General features: G+C 37.8%; 1 protein-coding gene across 1 annotated transcript in view; it reads left to right on the top strand.

Annotated features, from left to right (window-relative positions):
- The window catches only part of TOX (thymocyte selection associated high mobility group box), a 217,079-nt gene that overhangs the window by 103,848 nt on the left and 89,016 nt on the right, over nt 1-24,215 (top strand). The window contains exon 2 of the mRNA XM_041412794.1: nt 9,972-10,037. Coding sequence (XP_041268728.1) covers nt 9,972-10,037 — 66 coding nt within the window. The remainder of the gene's footprint in view (nt 1-9,971; nt 10,038-24,215) is intronic.

Raw genomic sequence — 24,215 nt, 5'->3', positions numbered from 1 at the left:
TTTTGAGAACAGATAAGTAATCTCACATCAAGGACATGTCTTCACTGAAGTTGGTAAGAAAAAAAAGTAAAACAACTTTTCCTCTTCTGCTTTTGAGTAATATTTTGAACATTTCTAACCACATCTACTTCCAAATGACCTATTTTAGGATAGAATACTGCTAAGTTCTCTACATTGCTCTGCCAGGGTATCTCAGTTTGATCTGTAGACAATCTTAGCAAAGGAGTAAGTCAAGCTACAAGTCTTGTCAAGGTTCTGAATCTGTTGCAACTGTAAGTGTAAAAATCCATATTGGTTCAGATTCTTTTTATGAATATTCATGGGGCTCCCTCTTCTTATTTGATGCAGACAGAGAAAGAAATATGTGTGACATTCTTAATGAAAATAATCCTGTTGAAATTAATGAAGTACCAAAGTAACTGTGGATGGAAGTAGGATTGTCCACATGGCTGCCACAGTAGCTGTTTTGGTAAACTATGATTGTATATCAGCCCTACAACACTCTTGTCATTTAACAGATGTCCATGTTTTCCTAAGTCCTTGCAATTAGTCATTTCTGTTATCACTCTCTCCAGGTCTGAATTAGTTCTATCTAATGAGATCCCATCAGACTGTGCTAAATAATTTGGTCTACCAGAATTTAAGCTGATTTTTTCCATCTGAGTTTGGTACATACCTAAATATTTTATTCCTGTCTCTGTAAATGTCTGAGTTCTTGGGTCCTATTTTATTGCATATTTGAATGGGTGCTTGATTTCAAATATTTTCATACTGTCATTCCTTTCAACAGGATAATTTTAATACATGTTAAACATGTGATCCAAATGGCCTGCTGCATTAGTTTAGAGCACTTAAGTTCTTAGGTGATACTATTTAAAACTGGATTTTTAAATATGGCATAGGTAAAAAAAAATATTTCTACATTTATCATGTGTTGTTTCCCACTTACTCTTTCAAATATGAGTCATTCAGACAAGATTGTTTATTTATCTGAAAATTGTCACCTTTATTTGCTTCTCAAGATCCTCTTTCATAGGATTTTCAGAGTAGTAGTAGAATTTTGCTTGTGCTTTTTTGGTTGATATTGTTCTGTCCTTTTTTATTTCTAAGATTCTGTGCAGAAGGAGATGTGTTTACCCATAGGAACTATATGTATCCCATTCACTATAAATAGCACAGTAGATAGAACTCTGTCCATGGATCCCTACGAGATTCCAGCTGTACTCATGCAAGGTAATGGTTATGTCCTAGTTGTGCAAAACTCGTTGACTATGGTCCATAGAATCTCTCTTTTGCTATACTCCAGCACAGGGGTTCTCTACGTGGATATAAAAAAATACTTTTTAGTCATCTCTTTGCCCTCTGTAGATCCTTTTTATTAAGCTTCCCCGTGTTTCATTACATAATCTACCACTTTACACTATGAGGCAGAGATGAGCATTGACAGAAATTACTTTGAAACTCAAAGATCCCTATTCTCTTACCAGTCTACTGGTTCCTCCTGCAGTTCCTGTCCAACTGGCAATGGCACAATTCCCTTCACCTTCCATGATGCAGGATCAGACCTTGTAATGAAATTGACCAGGTCTGTTGCTGTTGGAAAATGTTACCAGCCTACCAGGTTAAACAAATTTCTTCAGCTTCTGTGGGCAGAAGAAGAAGGGTCTTATCTTAGTTGCTCAAACCTTTCCACCTTATCACCCAATTTTCCCAGTGGGTGTCTACATCTATAATTTAGTGTGAATTGAGTAAAATAATAACAAAAGCACTTGCTACTTTGATCTCAGTATGTTTATTTAATGAGTGTTCAATATGCAAAAAATAGCTGAGCATAGGAGTCCAGACCCCAGTGCGCTGGGTTTATTTTATTTTACCATATTTCTTTTTAGTTTTTTATTATTATTTTATTATATTTTATTTTATTTACAGAGCCAAGGTTAAAAGGAGCAGCAGCCCAGCTGAGAGAGTTCAGAGTTCATCTCTGCATGTTCACTGTCTTCCATTTAAATGTACACAAAGGACTAATACAGTACCCGCTCTCCCCTGGGCTGTCTTTGATACACTCGGCTGTTCCTGGACTCTGCCACTCCTCCTATCAGTCTGATCCTACTTCTTTTAGCCCGCTGTGCTCAGCACTGTAACCTCATTCAGCTAGTGCTCTGCATGCAGGCTAACAACTTCAAGGCTCTGTCAGGCATTGACACATGCAGGCTCCAAGCGGGAAGCTAAACACTCCCCTTCACCTTTCCTGCAGTTTCACATTAACCTCTATTAAGTGCAGGAAAAACACAAATGCTGTAGTGCCATTATTCAGGTTTTAACTACCAGTATATATTTAGATATTCAGCCAGCTCTCCACCTATGAGGACATAACTCAGCAAACATTCTGTCTCCTCCCTTTCTCCCAGTGAGAGAAGTAAATACTGAGTAAGCTTGAGGAATGCAATAGTGGATTGGGCATTTATGACACAGGCATGAAAATCTGAGAGAAAACTTTGACAGCACTGTCTGTACTTTTCTGAGGCAATAAGCAGGTGTTATAAATGAAAAATGAGAAAAAAAATTGTCGCATTTGAGGAGAATCAAGCAGTGTATTTACAAAACATTTTGTCTTTGAAAGCCAGGTGGTAGAAAAGGCAGTGCTAGTCTGTAAGCCCTATCACACTTGGATCCAAGCACCAAATGGATCCAAGTCTGTTGGATGTTCTGGGCAAAGAGAGTTTTGTGGTTGTTTCTAGCTTTTTCTAAGATAGGAAGTGTCTGACAGCATTTCCTTGTGAAGCAGCACCCTTGCTTCCTGCTCTGAGGCTGCTGCCAGTGCTCTCACACACCTTGTGGGTGCCCTTAAGACCAGGGCAGATTCCTTCCCAACTCTGGTCTGCCCAGTCCACACGTCACTGTACTCAGACCACACAAAGACAACATACACCATAGTCCTGGTTCAGAATCTTCAGCAACCTGGAAAAAGATTAAAGGACCGGAGACATAAAGGATTTTTTCTGATACTTTGCTCCTGAAAACTAGTAGCAGAATTAAAATTAATAATAGTAATAATAATAGTCTTGAGACATGCAGTCTCTAGTCTATGGCTTGACTCATCAAACTTTCTGTGTACTGGAGGGCTCCTAGTGTTCCAGATGGGACAGGACTCCTCCAGGTCCTGCCAGTCTGCGCTAATCACCTCCCTTTGGCCACAGAGAGTCAACCAGCTCTGCAAAGAATTTGACTTCTTTTTGCCATTCAGGCATTTTCACCCAATCTTGTGCTTTTTCAGTATGCTCCTCTGCTGATAAACAAGGTTTATGTAAGGACGGAGGGAAGACAGCAGAGCAATCAAAGCAGATAGTACTAGATTGTTTTTTGACAATTTTCCTGTGATAGTCCTTCAGTGAGGTGTCAAGCCTCTTTCCTGGGAAGGGTGCCTGTCTGGAATGGATTACTGTAACCTGTCTTGGGCAAATTTAAACTCGTTCAAGTACAGCATACAAAATGGAGTTCAGGAGACAAAATGGAGTTTCAATTTAATACAAATGTACCGCTTTACCAAATTGTGTCAAGAAAGGGATTTTCCACTGCATATAATGTTTACAGAGCATCTCTGGTTTTATCTTTAATGGTTGCCATAACAAGATCAACTGTTTCTTTAGCATAGCAATTTGATGATTTATGTTGTATCCTATTATTATTTTAGTGTCATTTCAGCAGCTCTGAGTAAAACAAAATATCATTCTTTGTCATCAAGCAACATGAGACAATATCCACTCTTGGCATTTGGTTTAAAATAAACAGAATTACCTAGCTTTAAAGATTTTTCAGGATTAGTGGCTTTTAGATAATGTAAGTTACAAATGATATATAGAACCGGTAAGCAGTGAAATCACTAAATCACTAGAAATAATCATTTTACACAATGCTATTGCAACTTCTTAAAATAAGACATAACAAATTGTGCTGGGGCACCATCAGAGTAAGGTAAACTATGGTTTAATGATATAACTAAAGTTTATATTTAAACCTAAATCTATCTTCCAGTTCAAATCTAAAATGGGAGAAATTTGTATTTAGATTATGTGATTAATAACACATGCTTTGAAGATCTTTAAGATGCTTTGAAGAAATCAGAATGTCAAGTCCAGAAGATGAACTTATTAAACATAGCACCTTTCACCAATATCATCATCTCTCCCCTTGCTTCTCCTTCTTTAGTCTTGACATTTAAGATATCACTTTTGGGATATATTTGTGCACAGAACATTGTCCAAAGCTGCTCCCCCTCCACACCCCTGTCCCAAGCATGTTTTGGCATCAAAAGCCATTTGGGCTCATGTTCCTTGTGCTTCCCTGCCCACACTGCAGCTGGATGAGATGCAGTACTGGCACATGGTGCTCCTCTTCAGTATGAATGGGAAGAAGCTCAAACATTCATGTGCTTGATTTTTTCTTTCCCATAGCTCATATAACTGTGCCTGAAGAACTTAGGGCACACATTATATATATGCATAGAAAGAGAGAGCAATTATACAATACCCTCAGAAGTCAAAAACTGGATGAAAAAGGAGCAAAATAAACCCTTCATTTCACAACAACAGCAAAGAAATGTTACAAAGAAAGAAGAGAGAGTTAGAGGGAAGAAATGTCATTCTCCCTGTAATCCAGATAGCACATGTGATCCTGGCAATGAAAACAGAGTGACTTGGTATAGAGGAAGGTAGTTTAAGTAGAAGGGAGAATCTGAAGCTAGGCTGAAAGCTTGTTTAACATATGTGTCTATGTGGTAGCTGTCATCTAAACAAGATACATGAAGCTAATGCAGATATTCATCTGCATTTATAATAACTGTGCGTGCACATAGGGTTACCAGTATATAAATATATTTTATTTCCTGTTTTCCTCTTTGGTTCTCAAGCCCTTCTAGCTTTTTCTGCTGTCTTGCGCCCTCCTTGTTATATTCCAAAGCTTTCTGTCTAGTTAGGTGATCAAATAAACATTCTCTTCATTAGTGTTACCATGAGAAATTTTTTTGTCCGTTGAACCTGTTTATAGTATCTTTGTGACATGCAGGGTGATTTAATTTAAAGCACATTAAGAATGAATAAAAAAATACTATTCTTGCAAGCTTTGCTGCTTCATAATCACTGCTATAAATGCTGATAAAGTTTGCCACAATTTAAATGGGAAGATGAAAACAGGTTCTTGGCCATACATTGTGTGACTCTGGTACGATGCCATGTTAGTGGAAGGCAGAAGCCAGCCATGGATCTTTTAAAACACCTTTACCACTCTGGGCATTTTCTGAACTCTGTCATACCTCTTGCATCAGTTACAGTCAGCCAGTGTTTATGTAATTACATCCCTAACTTCTATGAGTAAATTGTATTTAGTAACAGCAGTTGGGTATTTTGTGCATATTGGTTGCTGAACATTACAACTTGTCTTACAAAGGGTCATTCTGAGGGGGCTTCTAACTGGCCATGCCATAGTGTTGCCTGTATGTTTTATTTATAATAATTTAAATAAAGAATATTATGCAATCCTGAATTTGTGTTAGAACTAGTTCCCAGTTATATTTCTTTTCATATTACAATACAGTCATATTCTTCGTTTGCTCTCACCCAAACTTCTCATGCAGTTACACTTTAATGTGAAAAGAAATGTTGTCAAGAGTAGTTATTATCACACACCAGAATATTGTATTAGCATTCACATTTAATAGATTAAAATGAAAGATTTTGAAATCTGGTCTTAATGATACTGAGGGATCTTGGAGACACATTGGGAAAGCTTTATATGAAATGTCATATGATATATATACATCATACATAGGTTCATAAAAGACAGTTCATTTAACTGCCTGCCTTTGTTTTCTTCTGTTCTGTTGGGATGAATCACCCATGGGTTAAGTGATGCTTGTGCAGTTTCTTTGCTTGAAATCAAGCACAGTGAAGTGGCAGGAAAGCTTAGGGAATACAAGCTGAGATTGCCAACCTGAGAATGATGAGTACAATAAGACAATTTTGGAGGCATAGACTACAACCTGGAAGGACACTCTGGTAGCTGAAGATATATTTGAGCCATATCTGGCCATCACTGATCCAGATAGGTTGCTTGAACTGTTGTTGTATACATCACCTTACTTGTAAAGCTGAATTCCAGGTGGATATAGCATGAATTAAAGGGTCCAGGTGGAGACTTCTTGAAAAGTGCCGTGCTGGGGAGCCTGCACATTACAAAGCAGTCTATTAAAGGTGAAATGATTCAATATTCATTTCTGGGGTTTAGGGTCACATTTTGGAAGCTTCTAAAAAGATGGGGAAAAATATAAATAGAACTTTCCAGTTGATCCAGTTGTTGGCATTTTTTCCTCAGTTTATTGTTTTGATGTGGGATCGTCACGTTTGGGCAAGGTGAGCATTGTATCTCTGCTGCATTAGTTTTTCTGCTTTTTGTTATTGAAAGCTTGTGTACCCTTGTTTTGGCTGGGGTGGGATGTACAGGTCATCTCTATTTCACACTGCTTTGGTAGTTGGGAAAGGGGATGATGAATAAACAAATCAGCATTGCAGTAAATATTTTGTTTTATTCTGGTATACAAAGATCATATTTTCACTTTTTTATAAACATTTTAGTAAACATTGAGAACATGAAGGAGGTATCTCCTGGCAATACCTGATGTACAAAATGCATGTGTATATGCCTCATCCATTGAGTTTCTGGGTGTTTTTCAGGCTCATATCCAAAGTCTTACGAACTGCCAAGTAGTCATGCACCACACTGCACTGGACTGAGGGCAGATAATAATTTAAAGAGCAGTAAATGTAGTACAAACACTAACATGGTAAGAGTGTTATTGTCAGTTGATGCATAACAGTCCACAATCTGCATATATAAACACTATAAAAAATGCACATCCCATCAAATCTTCCTGACCTATATAACCTATTACACAACATCTTGCACATACTTCTGACAAGCAGATGCTAAACATTGCAGTGACTAAATTCCATGCTTGAATATTGAAGAAATTAAGTAACAAATCAGACAGCTGCTTGGTATTTTTAGATGTTAACAGGTCACTCCGATTTTACAAACAATATGCATCGATTTATTTTTCTGAAAATTTACCCTAACAAATTAATCCAAAATGTTGGAGAAGGTCATTTCTCATGTAAGCATCAATCCCCTTACATTTCTCGTGTGAGGTCAAAAGGCCATGAAGTTTAAATTTACACATATTTTTTCTGTTTTGGTTTTTCTGAAACATGCTCACATAAAGCTCACAGATCATGGCAGAAATAAAAAATATTTCAGAGCTAAATAGAGGGCCACAAACAACAAACAGGAGAGGCTGAGATCCAATATCCTATCATGCCAGGGGGACCACTAATAGCAAGTCACTGATTAGGTAGGCAGATAATGCAAGAACAACACAGAATTCTAAAAATTTCAGTATTCATGGAATACTGAACCTTAGGGAAATTATTCAAAGAATGCAGATTTGGTGATTGTAAGCTTGGGAGCAAGGACAGACGACCAAACATTCAAAAGAGGGAATTATATGAAAGACAAGTTTACTTCATAAAGATTCTTAAATCATAGTCTCATGCATCATGGAAGGCAAAATAAATTGAAATAATCCGTAACTATATCTAGCTAGTAGGCAGAAAAGAAAAGAAATTTCTTCATATTCACTGCAACTAAACACATGCAACGCAGTATTTGAATTATAGCAAAGCTTGCAATGTATCACAACAAATGTATGAAGATAACGAGGGAAATTCAAAGGAGGAGACTCAAGGAATGATGGCTTCCAAGGCAGATAGAACTCCCATAACCAGCAAGTGTAACTATCCTGTCCATGGGAAATGTGATATGGATTGCGTCTGTTCCAAAAAAGATATCAAACCTCATTCTAAAATGTCTAAGAAATGATGAGTTTGCTGTTGACATAATGCTTAATTACCTCCTAAAGTAGGAACTTGTATCTTATTTCAGGGCTGAATTTCTGTAACTTCCATTTCTCAACACTAGATCTCATTATACCACTGTCAGGAAGGCTGACATCTTGCTATCAGACATCTTTCCAGGGTGTAAGTACCAATCACAGTGATCAAGGCACCTTTCAGCCTTTCGTCTGACAAGCTGAATAAGTTGAGCTCCTGTAGGCCTTGCACTGGAGTGCTTGCTTTCCCACTACTGGCTCTGAAATCTCTCTTCAGAATTTCACCTGCTCATCTGAGTAGAATGAATTTTTTTCCAATCCAGATACTGAAATCTTTTCTCCAGAACTCTACTTTGAGTGCTTGAGAAAGCCAAAAGAAATGGTACATGTCAACAAGAAACAAAAAAGGAACAAGCATCAATCTCTATATTATGATCTAATCTAACTATCTCTATTCTGTCAAAATTTGGAAATACTCTATTCCCTATGGCAGATCTGCGTCTGCGGCATAATCCTTTCCCTCCCTTGAAACTAAGACTTCTGACAGATAGTCTGTGACTATTAAATAGCTCTGGCCAGGAAGGGCAGACCATCAGCTGCTGTGCCAGGAGCTGGCACTTGTTCGTGTTACTGCTGCTGTTACAAGCCTTGTAGCCTCTGGCAGAGAAAGAGGATGAACAGCTAGAAGCAGAAACCTTTTCAGCCACCTCAGCAAAAATTGGTAGAGCTATCTGCCAAAGACACAGTTTAACTTTGCCACCTCAGGCTAGAAGAATATACTGCACCTTGCAGGTAGAATATACCCAGAAGCTCAACACTGATCAAGAAATATCCATGGGATATTTAACAGGCACCTTCTGTGGGAGCAGAGCAATCTCAGTAGTAGGGACTTCTTTAAAAAGGTGCTCTGTCATGCAAAACAATGGCGAATGCCCAAAATATGTCACTCTAAGCATTCACACAAGGGGTCATGTGCAAGTTATTTCAAACAGACCTTGTAACAGCTGGAAATTTGTGGTTCATGACTGGAGATAGGAATTCCTGCTGTTGTTAATTTCTGCTTAAAAGGTTTGAAAAGATTTTCCCTAGCTCCTGAGCAGACACTGGGGCGATTGTCGCCCTGTTGGTACTGCCAGTTGAGTGGGTGTGACGAGAGTTCTATGGGGATATTTTCCAGACTATGTAAGGAATCAGTAGTTTTACACTTCTTTGTGCTGGTACAGGATGAGGCTTCAGATCTGACAGTTTTTCTCCATCTAAACCTTCAGATTTTAATCAGCTCCTTTCTATGACATTTCCGTTACTTCTTAACTGCAGTTGAGAGGAGGAAAAAAAACCTGAAATAAAAAGGAAAGAAGAAAAGGAAGTGAGCTTTTTATATATTGTATATATTTCCAGGAATGGTATTTATCATTTACAGATGGTTATTTTTGCAGTTCTGATTATGAATGTTTACTTTATTCACACATCAAGCAAACTATCCTCTTACACCATACGGATGGGAGGTATATTCTTTCATACATTCAGATGTCTGAAAGCTGTCTGGAAATGTATTTCCTATTTTCTGGCATGGGAACATTTCATTTGGAGGGGGTTTAATTTGTTTTGAAATTTCAATTCTTGTTCTACTCAGAAGCTAAAGTTGGAATCCATTAAGATGCATTTTAGTGCAGATTCTATTCTCATCTTTCTTTTCTCAGTAAGTGTGCAATTCACTTAGTACTTCATTGCAACCAACAGCAATATGTATACATGGTGCACAAAATGAGGCATTTTGTTTTAAAACAGATTGCAGATGAAAGGAAACCATTCATTTCTTCCTTGCTAGCTGTAATTACTAGAGCACTAATTACTCCAAATCACTGACATCCAGGGTCAATAAGGATGACAACAGGAACATCAAAGACAAGATGCACACATGCAATTACAAGTCTTTAAAACCAGGCTGTAATATTATTTTATAGCAACTGTTTTTTTCAGTCAATGCTAAAAAATCGAGTTTGCTGAATGTTTACTATTATTTCCTTTGCAGTTTGACGGTGAGAACATGTATATGAGTATGACAGAACCAAGCCAGGACTATGTGCCAGCCAGCCAGGTGGGTTAATTAATCTTCTCTGCCTTGTTTCAAATTGTAATTAAAAAAATTCAAAGAGTTGCATTGCAAATGAGTGGCACTATCAGTAACTGCTGCAATCAGGAATAATCATAATTTATAAACAAAGCATTTAAGCCTTGTTTCCAGTTAATGAGATAGAGCTGATAAAACACCAGAGTTGGCGTTTGTTGAAAGATACTACCTTGTTTCCTCTCCAGAATGCAAGCAGCTGTTTTGCCAGCATGATCTTTCCTAAACAGTTGTTTTACCTTCAGGAAATAAAGTCTTTACAGGTGCAGGTTATTTGTTTATCTGACTGCAGACAAGTTAATCATTATAAGCTATACATGTCACAAATATCTTTAATTATCATGCATAGAACAGTTGAAGAATTGCATTTTTAGCACCAATCCTGTGTCTGAGAAATGTTGCTATTATTACACAATTAGCAGTGGGGTTAAGGCAGTGACTTAGCCTTCTGTAGCCTACAGGCCAAAAGGCTTAATGTGATGTGCATTCTTTAAAGGTATTTTTGAGCTCTTTTCCTTTTGGGGAACCATACACACTAAATTTTGATACTGGATGTAAGTTAAAAAATCTTCCACCTTTCCACTTGACCTCAAAGATCCTATAGATTTCTAAGAATTACAATTGTAATTACTCCTTAAAAAGCAAAAATAGTTTTGAAAGTTTTGGGTTGTCTACCTGTTGCTAGGTCTATATGTAGGGGGGAATTTTTCATTTAGTTTGCATGTTTCAGTTTAACTTTGCTCCAGTAAGTGGTGGGAATGGTGCTGCAGATCAGTTAGATTGTGTCAGAAATTGCCATGAATAACCAGACTTGTAGTCCATGTCATGCAATATTTCAGGCCAGTGGTGTCTGGCCTGACAGAACCAGGAGGCTTATGCATAAAACTCTCATTAGGTGGGAAATAAGTTTGAATGAATAGTAATTATGTCCAGATAACATAACTTGAGATAATTATAGATCAGATAACTGGATGTAACTTAGGAATCAACGGCTTTGGAAAGTGTGCATTCAAAACTAAATATCTTCATGAAGTAGTGTTCTTCAGGTACACAGGTTCCTTGGGGGCAGAAAAACAGGAGGTTGTGTGAGATGAGTACATGGTTCAATCAAAAAGACCATTTTTAAAGCGTTCCACCATGTTGCTTCCCTGCTTTCTGTTGAAGTCACTCTAAAATACCTTTAGAGACCAATAGTACTTTGCATTTAGGAGTTGTGCATGATTGAACTTATTCAGCTAAGAACCCACCAAGATCCAGAGGTAGTTTAGAATAGAACTGTTTGATTAAAAAATGAAAAATTGTATTATTAATTTTTCTCTAACCATTAATCCAAAAACTGTACTGACAAGTTTTAGTATTACTATTAGATTAAAGCAGCCTAGTATCATCTCATTCTTGCCTTAAGGGTTTTGAAGTGCAAGGGCTAATTGAATTTGTTTGAAACAGTAGAAATACAAACTCTGTGAATGATTGCTGTTATCAGGCAGCTGCTACCTTTCAGAGGATCATTATGTCTGTCTTAAATAGTTTTGAATAAAGAATTGCAAATCCACATTATACATCAGAATTATTTTTCTTCTGTTGATATTTTTGTACTGTGTATGCAGTCCTGTATGCATGTAGTTTAAATAATTTAAATGGCGTATTGAAAAATTAAGAGTATAAGTTTTAATCTTTTATGTGGTTTCTACATGTGCTAACAAGGCCCAGATTCTCAAAGATATTTATGCATCTAACACTCTGGTTGAAGTGAAAGTAAGGTTCTTAAAGTACTTTTAAAGAGCCAGGCCTAGGTATTTTAAATGCAAATTACTTTGTCTTCAAGGAAAAAAAAATCTATCAAATGTGACATTTCCAAATTCAAAGATGTCAGAAAACCCTGAATTCTTACTAAGGGCTGGAATCAAGAAAACGCTTGCAGACTTAAAATCTGACCATAGCAAAACGGAACTCTGCGGTGTCTGGCTCCCAAAACCCAAAGGCAACCTCTGTCTTTTGCTGGGGGATCCATGTGGCAAGAAACAGCTCAATTGCCAGGCAGAATGTTTTAAGTTGTTACCAAGTGTGCACCAGTCAACCAGCCTTCTGTGCCTGGTTGAGAGTAGCTGTCAGCCTTGGGCTGTCACAACCTCCTTTCCCTTGCTTGGATTTTCTCCTGGTGCTTACTCTGTTGTGGTGGTTTTAAGTGAATACACAGATTCATAGAATGGACTGGGTTGGAATGGACCTTAAAGATCGTCTAGTTCCTACCCCCACGTCATGTGCGGGGAGCCTTCCAGTAGCCCTGGTTACAGAGCCCCACCAGCCTAGCCTTGTAAACTTCCAGTTATGGGAAGTTATGGGCAACCTGTGCCAGTGCCTCCTACCCGTACAGCAAAAAGCTTCTTTCTCCTGTTTAATCTAAACCTATCCTCCTGCAGCTTGAGGCCATTCCTCCTTGACCTATCACTGCAGGCTGTGGTAAAAAGTCTCTCTCCAGCTTTCTTGTTGGCTCCCCTTAGGTACTGGAAGGCTGCTCTAAGATCTCCCTGGAGCTTTATATTTTCCAAGCTGAACAGCCCCAGCATTTTCAGCCTGCCTTCTTGCCTTCGCAGAAGAGGTATTCCAGCTCTGTGTGGGCTGGAGCATATGTGAAAGCCTGTAATAATAACAGTATTTGAAAAAAAAAAAAAAGAAAAAAGAAAAAAAGAGAGAAAAAGAGACAAAACAACTCCACTGAGGACAGGAATATGGGGTGTGATGGAAACCTGTCTCTCATGTTTCACCAAGAACCTGTGACTGTGAGAGGAGCCTTCCCAAACCTGTTCCTGACACAGACAGCTGCTAGGCATTCCTCAAAGGAACTAAACAACTCTTCACTGGCAGTATCTGTGAAGTCTTCACTGACTGTAATGGGGTGGTGTTCCTTTCTTGGGTATAAGCATTTGGTGGTCAGCCAAAACTGGTGAACTGATTACCATTTCAAAGTCCAGTCTGGTGGTTAAAACTGGAAAAAAACACTGTATTTCCTGCTCTGAAAACAAAACACAAAAGATTGTGTAACTTACAGGGATAAGGAGAGGAACAGTAAAGGATGCAATTATATTTTCTGACCACAGTTTTAGGACTGTTTGTTCATTTTCCTGTCACTGTTACTGGATGTAAAACGCATAATGCCATAAAAAGAGAGGAGGAAATGTTCTCTGTCAGAAGACAGCATAGTTACTCTAATCATAATTTTGTTCTATGTCTATTTTGCACCTGTGTTCATGAGTCTTGCCATTACATGACCTCAGTGCAAGGAATTCAGGCTCCTTCCCACTCTTAATAACTTGGCTGTTCCCTCACAAGATCAGAGATAGGGGTTGAATCCTTCGGAATGAGAAGTGAGTTAATTATTCTGCTTTTCTTGATGCATTCACGTCTGTTAACTAAAATATGAATCCCACATGTAAGGAGATACATAGTCCTATCAGAAACTTTTATTGAAGATCTGGTCATGCTGACTGAGTCAGACATGAGCATAATTTTTTAATTTCAGAGTCTGACATAGCTTATTTGGGAAGTGGGCTGGCAGACTGAGTCATGGTATATAACACCAAGGACCAAGGGATTTCCACTTGGCTGTCTTCAGGATTAGGTGACCATAGAGGCAGGATTGCTGGGGTCCTGATACATGCTGACAAGCACCTCAGTTCTTCTGTTTACTCCAAAGTGTTCCTAGCGAGAAAAACATCACCTTGTATTATTTTACAGGTTTTAATCAATTTATCCCCCTTAGGCTAACATAAATAAAAGCTCAGCCATTAGACAGGAAAAAATATAGTTTTGTTCCTTTTGCTGTATAACATCAAACATCTGCATAGTTTGGTAATCCAAGACAAGTTGCCTCACAGCATCCCTCAACAATAATTATCATTTCTGTTCAATTTTCAAATCAGTACATGCTTTGGGACTTACAGACCAAGTTGCTAAGTAGCAACATATGGCTCACTACTGTTCCTGTGATGTTGCTGCAAGCAAATAGCATAATTCTATACTTGAAATGATTTTTACAGAAAGCCAGTGCTGGAACTGAGCCAGAAGAGTAAGTATACAGTAAAAATTAATGATATTCTTTTAGAGCGTCCCAAAAGGCTGTTTGGCAATGTTGTCTCTGTGTACATTTTATATATATGTGTAAGTACTGCATTTTTGGTTACAATATATGTAGTACAGGACTCTACACTGAAGGCATCTCCTAATTTAGTTATGCCAGCCATATTAACAAACATACACAGTAAAACTGTGACATTTTCACTACTAATTGCACTTGGATCTGAAAGTATTTATCATTTTAAAATAAAACTATGCCAACAGATCTGCATTTGAGATTCCCACCAATTATTGTTTTCTCCCCATACCTATAATTGAAACCTTGGACATGAATTACTCTTTATGTTATTCCTCCTCCTGTAATTTGTAGCCCCCAAAGAGCACAGTGTAAAATTATATTGCTTACTTCGCATTTCTTCCTAGTCACAATATGGAATGTAATTCAGGACTGTTGCATGAAGCATGATAAATGTTAAGGTTAATGAGTGCAGCTGCCAAATTCCCTTAAAGGTCCAAAGGCAAGGGGTGAGAACAGGCCTGGAGCTGATGGTTTGGGGCAGTACCTCTATTGTCCCACTGGGAAGAAAAGATCTGAGACAGAGGAAAGAATACTGATTGCTCTCAGATGGTATTTTCCTGCTTCCCAGAGCTATGCCAGGGAGATCTATCTAAAATATATCTTCATGCTCTTTGATGGAGGGGGCACCACATGGGTATTATACATTTTTACATTTTTTATACCATAATGTCTTAGATTATTAATGATATAACTATTGCTCATGTGAAGTAGGGATGGATAAATGCTACCTAATAGCTTCCCTCTCTTGCTCTGTATTGGTCCTTTCCTGTAGGTAGTCTAGAATTCCAGGGTACTGCCAGAAGACACAGCTCTTCAATCTTGCCTGCAGCAGTCTCCATCGGCAGAGTAGGGCAGGAGTTGGCTGCCTTGGAAAGAATTGAGAAAAAGCAGCATTCTCAGATGGAGAATTATTACATGGTCCTCTGTAGTCCCATGGGTATACACTACCCTGACTTGAAGTCTAGCACAATCCTGCCCAAAAGTTAGAAAACTTTTGCTCATTATTTGAGAAGCTGCTCCACAGTGAGAAGGCAATGCCACCTGGGCAGTCTGCTGGCTGGCTGCAGTCCAGGGCTGTTTTGGACCATGTTCCACCTCCCTCTTCCTGTTCCACTATCTTTTAATTTCAAAAATGGGTTATCAGCAGAAGGGAGTCTACTTCTTGATCCTCCATTTCTCTATTAAAAAAAAAAAAAAAAAAAAAAAAAAAAAAAAAAAAAAAAAAGACATAGGTTAAAATGGCCTCAGGGAAAGAAAAATACCAGGTGGGCCTTTCAGATCCTGAATGAGCAGCTACAGGTAGATGTAATAATTTTACCCTGCCTTTCACTTCTGAATAAAACATAGTCTTTTAATATTATCTTGACATCAGGCAGAGTCTAGAAAGAACAGAGTTCCCGATAAAAATACACCAACAGTTGCATTAACAAGGCTATGTATTTATAGATATATGTCTTTAGAATCATGGAATGGTTTGAATTGGAAGGCATCTTTGAAGATCATCTAGTCCAGTTCACTGCCATGAGCAGTTCATCTTTCACTAAATCAGATTGCTCCAAGCCTCATCCCACATGACCTTCAAACCTTCCAGTGATGTGGCACACACAAATTCTCTGCACAATCTCTTCCAGTGTCTCATCCCCCTCACAATAAAGAATTTTTTCCTGTGTCCAGTCTAAATCTGTCCCCTCTGTTTAAAACTGTTGCTGCTTGTCCTGGCACTACAGGCCTTGATAAAAGGTCTTTCTCCATCTTTTTTGTAAGCCCCATTATATACTGAAAGGTGTTATAAGGTCTCCTTAGAATGTCCTCCAGGCTGAACAACCCCAGCTCAGCCTTTCATCATAGGAAAGGTTCCTCAGCCCTTGGACCTCTGTGGTCTTCTCCAAACCCAAACTGACAAGTTCATATTTGCCTGTGCTGCAGACCCGAGCTGGATGCAGTACTCCAGATGGGCTCTCCCAAAAGTAGAGAAGACAGGCAGAATCCCCTCCCTCATCCTGCTGGCCATGCTGCTTTTGATGCAACCCAGAACAAGGCTGGCTTTCTGGGCTGCAAGCACATTGCCAGCTTATGTCCAACTTGTCATCCATCAGTGTCCCCAAGCCCTTTTCCACAGAGATGTGTTATATAAGTATGTATGAATGTCTCTAGCTTTAATGCAAAGTGTATGAACATGTACTGTGTATTTATTCAAGGATTTTTTTTTTTTTTGTAATCAAATGCCTCAACTTTTGTAAAAATAGAAGTGAGAATTAGGGCCTGTTGGCTGGAATTTAAGAGCTTTTACAAATCTCACTTTAAAGATGTAACTCAGGTGAAATACATTTACCCTTTTTTACTCAAATTCGTTTTAGTCAGTTATGTTCAGTAGGTGTGGAACTTGTACTCTGATCAGAAGAAGAAATGTATACGACCTACTTCTCCCTGAAAAATGAGTTACTCAAACATGCCTTAACTTAATGTCTCTTTCATTTAATGCCTATTCTATAGCGCATTCTATAAAAACACTAAAGAGGGCAAAATCTAGTCCCTAAGGATCCTAAGCAAACATCCCCATAATTACAGCTGTATAAACAAAAATGTCCCTCTCCAGCCTTCAAAAATCATTAGCTTGGATCTGTAAAATTGAGATCATATCAGAAACCTCAGCAAGTATAACAAATTTTTCAGCATTCTATTTGTCTTCTGGCTGTGAAATCTTGCACTTACACTTTCTTTGCAGCCATGTTGGCAGAAAACTTTTTAATGAAATAGGTTTGGAGGGTAATTGCCTAGCTACAGAATTTTGGGCTTTAGAAGTAAACGTCAGATACTTCTAGACTAATGCTGAAATAGTGAACTTGTCCTTGTTGAACACACAGTGATTCTGTGCATCAATTAAAAGTATTTTTCCTAAGAGTTGCTGATGAGAGGGAAGTAAAGTAAACACTTTTGTCTTAGCTGTGGCATCAGGATGACAGCAACTTCAGTGATAGGCCTGCAATAAATCAATAAAGTAAAAACAACAAAAGCTATTATTTTACCATGAAAAAGGTAAACAGAAAATCAATCATCAAATGATGAATTCTCTGTCCAAAAGCCAGAGGTATTTTTTCACATATCACAAGAGAAAAGGCACTGCCTTTTGCTGTGCATGTCATGAGACAACTTTCTGTTTAATGAGCAGCCAGCATAAAATATCCTTCAAAATGTTTCCCCCTGCTCCTTCATGTACAACTTTTTTAGCATGTGAAAACAGATTACAGACATCATATATTTTAGTTATGTAGTTTCCTTTCCAGGAAATGCTACAGGTCAGCAGCGTGGATGAATTATGGGATGTAACCATGGGAAATGTTAAAGGCAGTATTTTTCATCTGAGCTTCACATAAAATGAACCTTTTTCGGTCCATAAAATGTCTGGAAGAATTACGTGAATTTGAACTACAAATTAGACCAATTACTATTATACTGTCCCTTTTGGCAAAGGCTGCCACAGTAGAGTCAGTTTGACCTGCTGACCCCTGACCGAATAAACCGATAAGATGCCAGTCTTTGACTAATCTAGTTAGTTTTACAAAATCTGGCATCTCAACAAGCCCAAACTAGTTACTCAAACCAGTCTTCAATGTAACATTCAAATGATCACTCCGTGGAGTCCCAGAGGTATTCATTACAGACAAAATTGCTCTTGTTGCCTCACATACAAGCTGAGTTTTCAATGGGAAATGAAAGGCTGCCTGGAAAAATAGGCCACCTAATTAAGTTAAACTACTCTAGCATTTGGCTTGACATCTTCATTACTCAAAATTAAAAAGATGCTTCACTTGAGCACGCAAGTTACTATTGTTTATGTTGTTTTCCTCTTAAATTGGCTTCTTACATAGAAGTCTGTTTTTCAGAATTATGTCTTGTAATAGCTTGCATATTTCTTGCAGTTTATAAAAATGTCTTAATAGGTACTACACTGCTGATTGTTTGTATGACATCAGTACAATTGAACTTATTACTGAGGTCCCAGCAGTCCCAAGCTTACATGGCACTTTAATAAGAGAGGGGGCCAGATCCTGCCACTTTTGCTTGCTCAAATAATCTGTACTTGTTCATATACTGAGCACTTCCTTGGCCTTTTTACTGTAAAGTGCTGGGTCCGAAATTTAGGTGTTAAAGCCAGGGGGACCACTGGTAGGAATTGAGAGCTTTGATCTGCCTCAGCTTTCAGCTTTTCCTGTGATTGGCACGGGACTAAACAAAAGTTACATCATAATTGCAAAGAATAGCCATGCCTCTGTTTTGATCCTCCTTTTCTCAAGTGGTGACATTTTACATTAAATCTGATTTTTTTCTGGTGATTTCATCAGTCATTCCGGAGAAGGGTAGCACAGGTAGGACCCACTCTCTTTTTGAATAGTGAGAAGCCATCCATTGTTTCTGAGCTTTTCTAAGGAAAGAAAAGAGAAAGAAGGAGAAAAAAATTCCCGAACAAAAAATAAAAGGATCCTATGTCCTTCCTCATTGTGTGCCCTAAGTACAATACTGTTTCATCTTTTGGTGCCTTTCCCAGAAGGGATATAGAAATTTAGACATAATATTTGTCCCCTAAACAGATATACTTAAATGTAAATATATAGTACTGCTATTTTAAGAGCATTTAAAAATGTAAACATGTGAAGAGCACACTGTCTTGATTGCTGGTTTAGAGTCTATGCTATGATGCTAATGAGGCTTCTGACAGGTTAAATGTGGTGTATCATCTATATTTTCAAGCAGCAGGATTTATGAAGATGTGACTTCTATTTTTTTTTTCAGATCAATTCTGCTTATTAAATATGTATATTGCTATTTTTATTACCCAGCGCTTTGTACTGAGCATAATTTGGGTATGTTTTGCAGAGAGGATCTCTAAAAAGTTTTTTATTTCTAATATGCTTTTTATCTAGTTGAGAAAGAATATTTAGCACACATAGTAACTGATTTATGGAAGTATGTCTCATAGTGCTGAGTTTAAGATTATAGCATACGTGATGCTGCCTGCATTATAGTACAGACCAAAGCCTGTCAAATGGGACCCTGAGTTACCTTATTAATTTTAGCTTTCATTAAAATGTAGTAGTAGAAGTAGCAGCAGCAGCAGTAATATAGTAGAAATATAGTACTAATAGTAGTATTAATAAGAACAAAAATAATGAGAAGAATAATAATTATAGTAGTAGTAGCAGTAGTAGCAGTAGTAGACATTGTGGCAGAGAAAATACCTTTCTTTTCAGGAGAGAAGCATGACAAGGGCATTGGACAATGACCACACTTGGATCCCCACTGGGGACATGCTAAGGAAGGTGAAAGATTGTCACAGGTTAGAGGGACAAGACTCCACTTTGGGGGCTAAGGATGCTCCATTTGTGCCTAAAGCTCTTGTATATTCCTAAAGAACTGCTTTGGCCATTTGGTCAGTAATTCATAAAAGATTTGCACTTCTTTTTTAAGTTTATTCAAATGTTCTAAATAGGAAAAGTGTGCAGCTGTATTTTTGTCTGAAGGGAAGTTTAACTGCTTCAATAATGGTATCAGTGTTTGCAGGCCCCAGATCCTTTAGCCTCTTATAATATTTGTGTTCCTATGTATTGTCATCTTTAAACGGTGTTTCAATTTAAAGCCTCCATTGAAAACACATTTCCCAGCAAACAGCTACACTATATGCATAAAATTAAAGGAATTAATGAAAAGACTCTCAAGAGTGAAATCTTAAAAAGAGTCTGTTGTTTTACATAGTTCTGTACACTTTGAAAATTATGATTGTTTAAAATTAATAATATAATTGTCAGCACATTCTCTTTCTTGAAAATAGAATTCATCTGGTAGAGGAAAATTAATGTTTTGCTTGGGGCTTTGGCCTTTAACTAATGCAAATTAGAGAAATTGATTAACACAATACAAAAAAGTTATACCTTCCCCTGTAATACATTTTTGATAGCTGTGGCTTGATAAATTAGTATATTGTGTGTTTTTAAATGAATATGATTTATTGCTGTTGTCTACCATATGAAGAAACACAAAAAAATTGTTTTCAGGATCATTGACTTCAACATATCAATGGCACTGTTGGACAATTCTTGCTGAGTGTTAAGATGATTTATGTAACAGACCGAAGGTTTCCACAGTAATGCATTATAGTCTCAAGTTATCAAGCCTTGTTCATGCAGAGACAAAAGCAGCTAAAAACACTTGCTTCTGAAGGTCTTTCATTTAGAAATTAGAGATAAGGTTGATCCTATTAAAACTCCTGGAAATATCCACTGACAAATATATTATCCTAACTTTCAAATTTGTATGAGGTACGTGGCTGTTTTTCCCCTTCTAATGAGCTCATTGTTTGTACATTACTCTCGATTCATAAGAATTTCAGTTATGTAACAACGTGTTCAATAATAGAAGAGGAGACAGCCTGAAGCATCTATCTTTTAAAAACTGGCATCTTTCCACAGTTCAGACGCAGAAGCCTTGGTGCAAATGAAAAATTAAGACATGCTCTACATAGTTGGCAGAACCATTCATATCATTTAAATTCAATATCTATAGGCAAATTCCCAATTTTAAGGAACTGTTGCTAATATGAGATTCTGTTGAGTAAATGCATGATGACTGATGCAACCACTGAGGACACGAATCAGACTTAGTTAGTGAATGCTGTCTTCTGGGCTGTCATATATGAACAATTCTGCTCTTTCCAAGGGATTTACACTGGGTGTTTGAAAGCTTACTGCCTCCTGTGGTCAGTCTGTTTGAGCCTCCTCCTTTGATTTGCCTTCTTTTATAACTTTTTAAAGTTCTATTAAAATTATTTTGAAACATAAGTAAGTTTTGCTGGCCAGTATGCAGTTATTACTGTAGAGTACTTAAGGAAAGAGGCTGTATTTGTATCTCCCACCAGCATTTCCCTTATTTTTCTGATGAGTAACCTCAAAAGTAAATACTAGATTTTTTTTTCTGTATTTGTGTTATCAGCACAGTTGGATGCATAACTGTAAATTGAGTTATGTCTTGCCAAAGTAAAGAACTGATTCCTGACATACACTTCCTCTCAGTGTCCCAGTTTTGCCCCTCCTTCTACAGCTTGTTGATGGATTTGACCAGCCTAAAAAGTAAATTGAACAGGACCAATGGGGTCTTCTTCAGAAACAAAATCTTGGATTTGGGTTGGACAGCGAGTCAGGGTTCAGTGTTTATATCATTTTATTCTGGCAAGCTTTTCTCATAAAATGGTATGCCAAGGTAACATACAGATAAGCCTCCTGATCTCAGAGTGGGCATATCAATCATCTGTTTTATGGAGTTTACATAATTTCAAGCAGAAATGTCACAAATATTTAGCCAGAAACATAAAATATAGTCCTCTAAATTTGGGAAGACATTCTTAATTCAAAAATCTCCTATAACATTTTGTCTGTAGGTAGCTCAAATGTAAGGATAATCCCTTCTGAGGTTCCCACTGTGTAGATTCCATCTGAACTAGACGGAAATCTGTTTATACACAGGTGTAATGTATCTGTTTATAACACAGGTGTAACGAAAATGCTCTTTAAAATAAAGAAAAGTTTAAGCCTGTGTCTGTTCAGTGCTGTGCAGTTGGTTTAATGGTGTTAATTTGCAGAGGGCTTTCTTTCTGGAATGTAATAAAGGCCTAGGAAACTCCCTTAAACTGAAGAGCTGATTAACACCTCTTTCACTCCTATAGTCATGAGTTGAAAGTGAAATCACTGGCAAAGTTCCTAGTATCTCTGCGGTAAAGAAAATAAAGCATTTCTGCTAGTTGTGTTTGTTTGCTTGTTTGGGGGTTTTGTTTTTGGTTTTGTTTTTGTTTTGTTATTCAAAAGTGAAAAGGTGAGCTTGCTGAGGTTTCTGTGACCAGTAGAATAAAAAGGAGGTATTCCATGTCTTTCTGAATAGAGCAAATCCTGCTGATAGGAAAATCAGTTATGAAGGAAAAACCCTTGGAGTGGAGGGGAAAGATCCTAACCTTTCCCATCCCCAAGAAAAACCTAACAGAGCTGAAACTATGGGCCACCATTTATTACGAATACATATGAGCTATACTTATGACTTGTAGTTGGATACAGGGAGTACAGCCTTCCCTGATCCTCTGGATGCTAGATAACTGCTTTAATTAGAAATTCCAGATAAACAGCTTGTGTTGGAAGAAGTGGTGCTCTAAGGAAGTCCAGAGACTGGGACAGGATGATGGCTGGTCTGGGAGTTGGGTTCTTGCTGCAGGGTTAAGCTCGAGACTGCTTTTTTGGTAAATTTTCCTAAAATTTCTCTTTACAGAAGAAGGTGACAATACAACATTCCAGGAGAGCCCATTGCCAGCAGTGGATCAGTTGCATCAAGGGGACCCCAGATGGTTACTAAAATAGGTTTTCCAATGGCAAGGAGAGAGGTGGCAGGAAAGTAGGAGTGGGTGTTTGAAGCTTGTAGCTGCTATTCACAGGACAAGCACATGTCCCATTCCTCGTGCCTTTCCTCCAGGCACAGTTGCAACAGACTTGTTCATGGGATATGTTGGGTTTGCTGCAGATATATCTAGGAATTTTGGATTTGATATGCCAGTGTGTTAAGTCATTACAAGCATCTGAACCAAGCTCCTGGACGAGACAAATGAATACCAGCAAATCACTGTTGAAGTAACTTCCCTGAGGAAATTAAGTCTCTATGTGTTACATGCACACAATACTGAGCTTGGAAATATCAAATTGGCTGAAAATGTAAGGTGAATAGGGTGCTCTGCAGATGCTTTTGAATATCTGTCCATACCATTAGCATATAACTTGGATTCTGCCCAGCTTTACTGAAGTAGTAAATAGTTTATGTCTTAAGAAACAAATTGAAAACAGAGAAACATAGGAGGTACTATAATTTGAGTTATATGTTATTTGGTGTGTCATTACAGCTTTTGCTATTCTAATCCTACTTTTAAGTGTTGTGAACAGTGATATTGTAGGTGATGTGGGATCAAATACACTCTTAAATGGTTCACAAGCAACAACCATTGTGTGGTTTGTTTTGTTTTGTTTTTTTTTTTTTTTTTTTAATTTTTTAATTAATCAGAGAACAGGCATTTATTTAAAATTCTTAACCCATATAATATGTATAACATTATTATATACCTACACATGACACATCTTGGATTGTGGAGCTGCTAGTGCGTCCTTCTTAAGTGAAGCTAGTATGCTACTGGCAGTTAATTGATTCCACCATTTTTGAAGTATTACTAGTTAAAGACACATTTCAAACACAAAGAATCAAAAGTAAAGCCTGGTCCATCCATATAACATGCAAAAAGAGGTGTACAAATATGCTAAGTGCCTCCAATATCCTGTCAATATTTGATTTAGGAATATTTGCTTTTACTAGCAAACTTGAGTCTCACAGGACAGTGCAGGAGAGAGAGAGAGAAAATAGATGTTAATACTTTCTACCTGCAAAATCCAGGGAGAGAAAACTCTTTTGAGGCCATAAGTCTTTTGGGACTTTTGAAAAGACAATGTTGAACATAAAGTCATCTTTTCACAGCTAATGAATCCCTCCTGGAAGCCGTAGGCTACATGGATCCAAGCTCACCAAGATTATGGTTACCAAATCTAAGTGTACCTGCAGGGATAGCACTGGTCAAGGAGAGCATTATGGATGTCATCCCTTCCTTCATTTCTCTTCTCTGTTGCTGTTTAGTTACTGTGGTATTAGATCTTAAACTCATTTTAGACACCTTTTCCTTCGTCATGGATTTTATATAATAGTAATTAGCAACTAGCTAGTGTATGCATTGTCCCTAATACTTTTATTTGGTTTTGCAAAATTTATACATTGTTATTGAGTAAATGTGATGTTCTCTTTGCCATGCTTAAGCCTTCTCTCCATTTAGTGAGGGTCCATTTTACTGTATTTCCCCTTGGAAAAATGGCTGCATCATGGCTTGTAAAAGTGGGGGAAAATGCAACTTACAGAGGTCAGTAGACTCA

This window comes from Onychostruthus taczanowskii, unplaced genomic scaffold, assembly GCF_017590055.1.
Source record: "Onychostruthus taczanowskii isolate IOZ18803 unplaced genomic scaffold, ASM1759005v1 scaffold4, whole genome shotgun sequence".
NCBI classification, from domain to species: Eukaryota; Metazoa; Chordata; class Aves; order Passeriformes; family Passeridae; genus Onychostruthus; species Onychostruthus taczanowskii.
This window is presented reverse-complemented; position numbering and strand designations above follow the sequence as displayed.